General features: G+C 47.1%; 1 protein-coding gene across 16 annotated transcripts in view; it reads left to right on the top strand.

Annotated features, from left to right (window-relative positions):
* The first annotated feature begins 1257 nt into the window (after window positions 1–1257).
* Kdm5c (lysine demethylase 5C) overlaps window positions 1258–9985 on the top strand; it is a 32997-nt gene continuing 24269 nt past the window's right edge. For 10 of the 16 annotated variants that reach the window (XM_077106729.1, XM_077106736.1, XM_077106735.1 and 7 more), the window contains exons 1-6: window positions 1258–1714; window positions 5391–5468; window positions 7295–7417; window positions 7712–7882; window positions 8631–8765; window positions 9791–9914. In XM_077106729.1, the coding sequence (XP_076962844.1) occupies window positions 1565–1714; window positions 5391–5468; window positions 7295–7417; window positions 7712–7882; window positions 8631–8765; window positions 9791–9914 (781 nt within the window). In that variant the 5' untranslated portion in view covers window positions 1258–1564. The remainder of the gene's footprint in view (window positions 1715–5390; window positions 5469–7294; window positions 7418–7711; window positions 7883–8630; window positions 8766–9790; window positions 9915–9985) is intronic. The other 6 variants (XM_077106730.1, XM_077106727.1, XM_077106722.1 and 3 more) reach the window with 3 other exon arrangements.

Below are 9985 nucleotides of genomic sequence, written 5' to 3'. Positions count from 1 at the left end.
TTAATTAAATAAATCTATTCTGAAACTGCTCAAGGAACATGCATACAATAGAAGTAGATGTACATACAGTAATAAAATGCATATGATGGGCTCTACACTACACAATAAACACACAATGTACACAACCATTTTTCTTTCTTTTCTTTCTTTTTTCTTTTTTTGGTACAGGGAATTGAACCCAGGGACGCTTAACCAGTGAGGTACACCTTCACCCCCTCCCCCCTTTTGGTATTTTATTTAGAGACAGAGTCTCACTGAGTTGCTTAGAGCGTCACCATGCCGGGCTGTACACAGACATTTGAGAAACAGTACGCTGTAAGCTTACAATTGACCCTGGTGTTTTACACAGTAGCACTCACCGGTAGGCGAAGGATAAAATAACGCTTGCTAAACATCCAGCAGTTAAAATATATACACTCGGGCTTATTTTATAGGATTACTGTGCCACAAATGTGTACACAAATACATATAACAGTTGAAAGCGTTCATTAAAATGCTGTCAATGATTCTTTGGGGGTTAAGAATGAAAACCCATCTCTGAGAGGCCTCTACATAAACTTGGATAAAAGAAATATTTCTTTACTCTACTTGGGACCGAGGATTTAGGGTTCTAAAAATCCATATTCCCCAGGGAGTGAGCGGCCTCTTGCCTTCCTTTTTCCAAAGCTCTAGAGGTCGGGGCCTAGAACAGGGAGCCTAAGTATATTTTGCTCCACCTGCGAGCCAGTACAGAAGGGGTCCTGTGAAATCAGGCACCCCAAACTGCCTTCCGCGGTCCACACAAAAGATTAAGAATAAGGGGCAGAAAACACCGGAGCGGGGCTGGTGACCAGGTTGAGATCCTCTGGGTGGTGGTGTGGCGCGGGGGTAGGAGGGGTGGGGGGCGGAGCGGGGCGTCAGTTTGGGCCCACCACCCACGGAGACCAGCTCCTCTTCCGGTCTGTCCCCCAAATGCGCATGCGCACCACTGGCCTTTAAACGTGCACCGCAGGTTCATCCGGAAAAAGGATCCGGCAAACAAATTACAACCTTGTTCTTCCGCGGCTGAGGTGAACTATTTTCTGTAAGTCGGGAAGGTACTTTTGAGTAATCGCTTTCAAATAGGGAGCCCGTGACATTCTATTTAGCCAAGTCCCCAAAGGATAAGGGCTTCCTAGAGTTTATCCTGATGCTAGTTAAAAGAGGCTCGGAGGGACACTCCGCGGAGGGATCCGGTTTGTTGTGGTGAGGGGAGGGGGAGACGCTGACAAACCAAGATGGCGGCGGCGGCGATGGAGGCCGCGGCGGTTGGGAGGTAACTGTAGTGGTGAGTGCTCCGTTAGATAGGAGGCAGCGGCAGAGTTTGGAAGGAACGGAACAAGACGAAGAGGGGATAGCAGCGGCGGTATCCTGAGAGTCTCAGAGTGCGGCAGCCACACGCCCCCCTAGGCTTTCGGCGGGCGGCGGCCGCCGGGCTTAGGGCCTAGTCTCCGAGCAGTGCCTCGGTTTCAAATAGCGGCGGCGCCATGAGCCCTTAAGGGCGGTTCGAGCCCTGCTGATCCCTGGCCCATTCCTCGGGCCCGCCATGGAGCCGGGGTCTGACGACTTTCTACCGCCGCCGGAGTGCCCGGTGTTCGAGCCTAGCTGGGCTGAGTTCCGAGACCCTCTGGGATACATCGCGAAAATCAGGCCCATCGCTGAGAAGTCCGGCATTTGCAAGATCCGCCCACCCGCGGTAAGGCTTGGGGGCCGGTAGTCGCCGGCGGCGAGGCCGGGGATGAAGGATTAGGGTAGGCAGCGGTGAAGCTTGGGGCGGAGGGCAGCTCGAGGTGTGGGAAGATGGGTTGGTTGGGACCGTTGTGGATTGGCGCGGGCTGGAGAAACGGTGCTGGGGGCAGGGGTCCTCTAGTTTGAGGCGCACAAGTGACCTGGGGTCTGAGTCCTACTTCCGTCCCCGCTTTTATTTCTTGGTTTTAGGCAGGGAGTCTAGTGGGCGGGGAAGAGTTCACAGAGAGGCATCCCAAATATCTCTTAGTTACTCCGGACCATTCAGGTCAAGGCTCCATTCAATAAAGCCCTTCTTCCATCTGCTGTCATCACTTCCCTTAAGGCAGGCGGCATAGTGTAATGACAGTATCACAGCTCAGAAGGGAGACAGACTTGAGTTCAAAACTCCGCTTTGAAGCTTAGCAGCTGTGTGACCTTGGGCAGGTAATGTAATCTCTCTGAGCCTGTGAAATGAGTCCCAGGAATGGTTGTTTCTAGGATTGGATTAAACTAGGTAGCGTCTGTGCATAGTAGGCACTAGGTAAGGGGTAATTAGTGAGACTGCGAAGGTGTTTGATGTGGTCATTGGTTTGCTTCTATGTGGGTTGACTCATATTTACTCACACCCTGCTAGGCCAATTCGTCTATGATAACATCCTGGCCGGGTGGACCAGTCATGAAATCAGTCTCACAGGGAATGCTCTGTCTGGCTCCCTTGAGGTGGGTTCAGGGATTGTCCCCTTTTCCTATTTGAAGGCAGTGTCAGGCCTTTTCTTGCACATAACCCCCAAGACTTGCCTTCTGTGGAGAGGCTTGAACCAGTCATCTTGGTAGTGTGGGCTGAGTCCTTCTCAGAAGATTTCCACTTTTCTGTGGCCCCGGATGTGGGAGGTCCCAGAGGAGAGGGTTTTGGGGGCGGGGGCAGGGGCAGAAACAGAATGGAGCTATGGAATTGTGCCCTTTTTGGAACACTTGATTCCCAGATGTCAGCAACAAAGGCCATGTCTTTCCTTCTGGACCTGGCTAGGCCTGGAAAAATCCCCCAAGGGCTAGGAGAGATTGCTCTCTTGCCATGGAGAAGAAATGATATATGCTGTTTATTGACCACTTGGGATTCTGAAGGCAGGAATTGAGTTTGAATGGAACAGGGGGTCTTTTGATTGGGTGTCTCTGGATGGGGAGCCTCATTCCCACCTGAGGAGGGCACCACAGGCCTTCTTATCCAACTTGGTACTTTTGGTGCTCAGCCACAGATCTAGGATGGTTTCAAATAGATCCTCTGGGAGGTGTTGGGTAAGCTAATTTCTTCCTTGTTGGATCCTGGCCACAGATCTCTGAGGTATCCTTATCCATGGTGAGGGAGTGGCAATGGGAGTGAGAGGTCAGGAAAGCCAGCAGAAGGGAGAGGCTGGAGTCCTGGGCACCCTTAAGGAGGCACTCCCTGAAGTGGTTGGGCAGGCCTGTGGGAGAAAAAAATATATTTGACATAGGGATTAGTTGAGGACTCAACTTCCTTTTTTCTACCTTGGACTTACCCGGCAGGCTGGCCTTCTGCATATTATTACCCTGGTGTGTGTATGTGTGGGCAGGAGGGATCTGTCCTTTGTTAGGTTTCTTTACCCCAACAGTGTGCTCCCCTCTGATCCAAGGCACTTGGCTCTCTGGTTTGGTATTGTTTTTTCTTCTAGACGACTGTTAGGCAGGTTGATATTCGAAGCGCTTACCCAAATGATGCTTGGGTTCAGGGTAGAAACCTATGTATGGGTGGGTGCCTGGGAACTGGAGGTTTGCCTTAGGATGAGTCATTTGGGGTCTGAATTGCTGGGAAGGTATTACCACACTAGGGATAGATGGGTGGGAGGACAATGTTGGTACCCTAGAATAGACCAAGGGAGCTTGGAAGGTTCTCACTTCCTGCCTTTTTGTCACCAATCGTAATAATGCTACCATATTGTACATGGGCACACAGTAGTATGAGACCAAAGGCAGGAAGTTTGCTGGACCTTCCCCAGCTATCAGTTGCATCCACAGCTCCTGCTCTAGGGTTCCAGTTCTGCAATTTCCTGTTGGGTGCTTGATATTGCACTGATTCTTGTCTAGAACCTGAGTCAGTAGGAAAGAAGGTGCCTGGCTTTTGGGTTTGAGCACCTTTCTACCTGGGTTATCTGCACTGAGGGGAGTGCCCTAGAGGTAGGAGACAAGAGACATTGGAAGCTTGACTGGGCTTTAGCCTATCATTTTAGCCTATTTTTTCTCCCCCTGCTTCACTGTATTTTTTACCTGCTCTTGCTGGAGTTCAGGAGGAGGGGTGAGGAAGAGTATGTGTGCATGCAAGTGTAAGTTCTCTTGCCCCTTTTTCTAAAATGTAAGTGTAGAAGAGGTCAACAGCTTTTCCCTCTCTTACTGTCCCCCCACCTTTCCTTCCATGTATATACATGTATGTATGAACACTGGTGCCTTGCTGTAGTGCAAGGAACCTTGGACCTGTAGTTAAAAGATATGAGTGACTCCACCACTAACTCAACATGTGAGTTTTGGAGAAATCACATTTCTTCTTTGGGCCTCATTTTCCCCATTTGTAAAATGAGGGCATTGATCTAAGTTATTCTAGGTTCTTTTTGTTTTGCCACCCCAATAAAAGCCAGAACTCTGGGTACCCCTCTCTAGTACCCCACCCACCCCAGGGACATGGTAGCTGGGGGTGGGTGGAGTACTAGAGAGGGGAGGAATCGTTTACCGTCATCCTTTGGGCAGGAGAGAACAAGCTCCAGCATGAAAAGGCAGAGTCTCCCTTACTTCTTTATTTTTCCTTGACTTCCCCCTCCTCAAATCTTACCATTCGTTGCCACCACAGTCTGGCATCCCAGTGCTTACCTGCCCTCGGCTTCCTCCCCTATCTCTTCCTGTATGAGGCTGATGTATAAGAGAAGACCCACAGGAAACCTTCCAAACCAAGGGAGTATGAGGATTTTGATGTTCCTTGCTTTTTCCTGCAGTATCTATCTCAGGCCCTTTAAACTGAGAATAGACATGAAAGTCCCAAACCTTTAAATCCTGCCAGAATCAGAGCTGAGCTACCCTTTGTGTGTATTGGGTTATGGAGTCAGCCTTTGATGTTAGGTCTTAATGATGACTCCTTATTTATTTATCAAGACCAGAGTTCCTTTGAATGATGTTTTCATTCGAAAATCAGTATACAGGTTCAGAAAGGTAAGATTTTATAACTAGTAAGTAGTGGAGCTAGAACATGAACCCAGGTCTTCTGACTGTAGATCCTATGTGTTTTCCTGTACATGCCTTGGGTATAGGGAGTTAATGTGGGTGTGAGGAGGGTTTGGGGTCATCTGTTTTGGGCTCCATCTCTCTGTGTCTTGAAATCCTGACATTGTACTGTTGAGAGGGACTAGAAGTTTCCCAGGGCATATGCATGGGACCTTGGATGTAGACTTGTGGGTCTACCAGGCCTTTTGTGAGTTCTTGCTGGGAAATAGGGGTGGGTGGATTGGGTATTTGCCAGGTTAATGGATCTGGGGTGCCTAGAGATCTGGGAAGGTGTAAAAGGAGTGCTAAACTACTTTTATTGCCCTCTAGTCTTGTATTATACTGGGATAACGCTAGTCTCTTTCCCCTTTTTATTCTCTCAGGATTGGCAGCCACCCTTTGCTGTGGAAGTGGACAACTTCAGGTTTACCCCCCGAATTCAGAGGCTGAATGAGCTAGAGGTGAGAAGACTGGTAGCTGGTGGTTGGGTTGGGAAAATGAACACCTGAGCTCCGATCCCTCTTCCTTCATACCTTCTAGGGCTAAGGTCCTTTATTGTCAGGGCCATAGAGGAAGCTTTAGAGCTCCAAATAAAACCAAGATCAGGGGGCATTTAACGTTTCTGGTTTGGTGGCCCAAAGGCTAGAAATGCCCCTTTCCCACAAAAGTTTGCTATTTTTGAAGCTCCCCTGTCAAGATCTACCTTCTTGGGTTAATAAAAAGGAAATACAGGGCTGGCTGAGACCCTTTCTTCATATATCTAATTCATTTATAGCCTTGTGCTTTCTATCTTCTTTCCATGGTGCTTGGTAAGGTGGGAGGTGAGGTAAAAGGGCAGGAACAACACAAGGACTGGTCTATGTAGAGGCAAGAATGGTTAGAGACAGGCTGGGTCAGGCAGGTAGGCTTTCCCCTCTACCTTTTGTTCTATACAGGAAGTCCAGGCCCTTTTTCATGGATAGATAGGGTTCTACACCAAGGAATTGAGAATACCCTGGGATAATGAGATAGGGTGCTCTGAAACCAGTTCTAGGTAAGGTCCTGGAGTTTTCCATGAAAGATGTAGGTTAGACATGTGCTTCCACTCTTCCAACATTATTATGTATTCACAAGCCTTACTAGAAGTTCTAGGGGTGATTGGGCCCAACTAAATACCCATAACCTGAAAGTTTATTTATCAAGACCAGAGTTCTGTAACCTCAACACTGTTGACATTTTGGGCCAGATCATTTTCTTGTCATGGTGGATGGTTGGTGGGGCTGTCTTGTTCATTGTAGGATGTTTTGTCTGTCTTATGTTGTACAGGCGACTGAACCCAGGGGTACTTAATCAGTGAGCCACATCCCTAGCACTTTTTATTTTTTATTTTGAGATAGGATCTTGATCTTGCTAAGTTGCTGAGGCTGGCCTTAAACTTATAATCTTCCTGTCTCAGTGTATACTAATAATTAATTCTCCCTAGAACCATGTCCTCTGACTGGAGTGAGGAGGTTATAGAATTGGGGCTTTGGGGAGCCCTTCTTAGGTCACTGAGTTGACCCATGACCCATGATACATGCCTTTTTCCTAGGATTTTTGCTCTAGGTCAGGTACTGAGTTGGTCAGATGATGGTGCTATTTCAGAATTCCATCTCAGTTCTTTAGTCCATTCTGCCTATAGCATGTTCTCTTGTCCTTTAAGAGTTTCATGGTACTCTTGGATCCAGTTTCATGGTACATAAGGAAGTGATTATGTTCTTTTGGAGTCTTCATTCTTTGAAACCTGCTTAGAGCTTAGATACAATTCTGAAGTTTCCAGAGGGCCTTTACTGGTCTTATTGAGTTTACTCCTCTAGGGTAGGTGGACTGCCAGTTATTTTCTTTGTATAATAAAAATATGGTTGATTCAGACATTAGAACCAATTTGTTCAAGGCTATACAGCAAATCAGTAGTAGAGGGAAAACTAAAACTTTAGTTGTTTGACAACCCAGGTATCTTGATGCTTGCTGTGTGATATAACTCTCTGATCCTTTGTGTCCTCTTCTGTACAAGAGATGATAATACTCATACAACCCTGTCAGGGAGATTGGGAATAAATGTATGTAAAGCTTTGGCTGTTCTACCCTCTCTTGGGAGATGAGAGAGAGAAAAAACTAAGCATTGCCCAGAGCGGGAGATCCAATTTAGTAGGAAAAGCCCTGAGTTAGTGTACATGGGCTGCTCTTTTCCCTTTTCTCCTTCTCTTGAGCCAGAAGATAGGAATTGGGGGAAGGGCTGGCCAGTCTCTTTGAGCCATTTCTTCTTCAGGCCCAGACAAGAGTGAAATTGAACTACTTGGACCAGATTGCCAAATTCTGGGAAATCCAGGGTTCCTCCTTAAAGATTCCCAATGTAGAACGGCGGATTTTGGACCTCTACAGCCTCAGCAAAGTAAGAACAGGTTTTTTTCAAATATCCCTACCCCACCCCAGTAACCTTGCTACTCTGGATTCTCCTTATTTTGGATATTAGATCTCTAGGCTACAGTTGAAAGGACGCAGCCTGATAGCGCACAGGTGTCATCAGAACATCTTGGCATCTCTTGCTGAAATTTGAGATTGGGAGAAAGGGGTAGCCCCCAGTAAAGTGAGGGGCTGGGGTTGTTCATATTTCCCCTTTGACAGGCCTGCTTCCTTATGTACATAAGCACAGCACATTTATGTCCTTTCCTGCTTGTCCTTTCAGATTGTGGTGGAGGAAGGTGGTTATGAAGCCATCTGCAAGGACCGTCGGTGGGCCCGGGTGGCCCAGCGCCTCAACTATCCACCAGGCAAAAACATTGGTTCCCTGTTACGCTCTCACTATGAACGAATCGTTTATCCCTATGAGATGTACCAGTCTGGAGCCAACCTTGTGGTAAGGATGCCAGGCAGAGATAGAGTAGGGCTTTACCCTTAGACATAGATTGTCACTCTTTTTAGGGGGTGGGGGATTGGGGGGGTACCGGGGATTGAACACAGGGGTACTCAACCACTGAGCCACGTCCTCAGCCCTATTTTGTATTTTATTTAGAGACAGGGTCTCACTGAGTTGCTTAGTGCCTTGCCTTTGCTGAGGCTGGCTTTGAACTCATGATCCTCTTGCCTCAGCCTCCCAAGCCACTGGGATTACAGGCATGTGTCACTGCACCCAACTGGATTATCACTCTTGCTCTTAATAAAACTAGCTTTGTGGACTGGAGCTCTGGGAGCTAGACCATACCCTTTCCTAGTGGGCCTTTTCTTTTCCCACACTGTCCAGTGTTAGAGGTCAGGGAGTTATCTGTAGAGCTAGCCTACTATTGACAAAGTCATAACTGACAGAGAAATTCAGAAGAGGGAGGGATCTTTTGGACTAGAGAGGTTGTGGGAAGAGATAGCATCTGATTTACTTCGGGAGATGGTTGAAGAAGGATCATTGGAAAGAGGAATGACTGTGCAAAAGCACTGAGAGGTCCTCAAATGCATCTGGTGTCACTGATAGAGACTCGTTGAAGGGAGGCTATTGGTATGTGTCAGGGCAGTGTACCACAATTTTGGTGGCTATTGAGTGAGGTTAGAGGGAAGTTTTTGCTCTTGAGGACTGAAGTTCCATGCCCTGATCCCTTCCCTTCATGTGTCCCCAGCAGTGTAATACACGTCCGTTTGATAATGAGGAGAAGGACAAAGAATACAAACCCCACAGCATCCCCCTTCGACAGTCAGTGCAGCCTTCCAAGTTCAACAGCTATGGTCGGCGGGCCAAGAGACTGCAGCCTGATGTGAGTACTTCCCCTTTTTTAATTTAGAGTTGCTTTGGGGTGGAAAATCTTCTTTTCGCTGACCAAGGCTGTGTTCCCTGTTGTACTGTCTCTCTCATTCTCTGAGGGTTCTTTTTTTTTTTGAGAGGAGTGTAATTGGGAATTTAACCCAGGGGCACTTCACCACTGAGCTATATCCCCAGCCCTATTTATTTATTTTATTTTTTGGTACTGGGGATTGAACTCAGGGACACTTAACCACTAAGCCACATCCCCAGCCCTTTTTTATTTTTTATTTTGAGACAGGGTCTCATCAAGTTGCTGAGGCTGGCCTTGAACTTGTTCCTTCTGTCTCAGTCTCCCAAGCTGTTGGGATTATAGGCATGTGCCACCATGCCCAGCTCATTCTCTGAGTTTTTAAGCATTGGTGTGCTTATATCTGCTTTCATTCTTGCTCATTTCTCCATTCTTGGCTGCACTATTGAGCTAGATCCTGGTCTGTTTATGTAATACCTTTTGTATGTTTGCCCTTCTTACCTGTCTATTCTTTTCTTGACTCACTTTGTTCATAGAAGTGAAAGTCTTTTTCTTTATACCTTGTATCCTAACTTTAGGCAGAAGCTTATGTGCCAGGTGTTTTTGATGCTGGTGATAGAGTAGAGAACAGGATAGATACTGCCCCTGGGCTCATTGAAGCATATAATTCAGCAGACTATTATAGTCACTGCCACTAATTGATAAAGCCAAACAATATTAGATTTTCTTAATATGAGTTATCCTTGAACTGCATCATCAATATGAGGTAGGAGTTAATAGTCTCATTTTATAGCTAGGAAAACAGATTTTATCTTTAATTACTTTCTAAGAGAGGGCTGAGGTGGGAGCTCATTTACCCCAAGTGTCCAAAAAGCACCTGAATTCTTGTCTTGGTCCATCTGTGCTTGAGCCCCTGGCTTGCGCTTGGGTGATACATAGTCCGAGTTATTCTTTCTGAATGGGGCATTCAGCCACAGATAGCAGTCTTGATTCATTTCTTTTCCTCCTAGCCGGAACCCACAGAAGAAGACATTGAAAAGAATCCAGAACTGAAGAAGCTACAGATATATGGGGCAGGTCCCAAGATGATGGGCCTAGGCCTCATGGCCAAAGATAAGACTCTGCGGAAGAAAGGTGAGCCCTAATAGGCGAGGGATGGTCTCGCCTTGGGGGAGGAGGTAGGGCCCTACATGTCTCAGACCTAT

Source organism: Callospermophilus lateralis, chromosome X (assembly GCF_048772815.1).
Source record: "Callospermophilus lateralis isolate mCalLat2 chromosome X, mCalLat2.hap1, whole genome shotgun sequence".
Lineage (NCBI taxonomy): Eukaryota > Metazoa > Chordata > Mammalia > Rodentia > Sciuridae > Callospermophilus > Callospermophilus lateralis.
The sequence above is the reverse complement of the archived record's forward strand: the minus strand, read 5'-3'. Positions and strand labels throughout refer to the sequence as shown.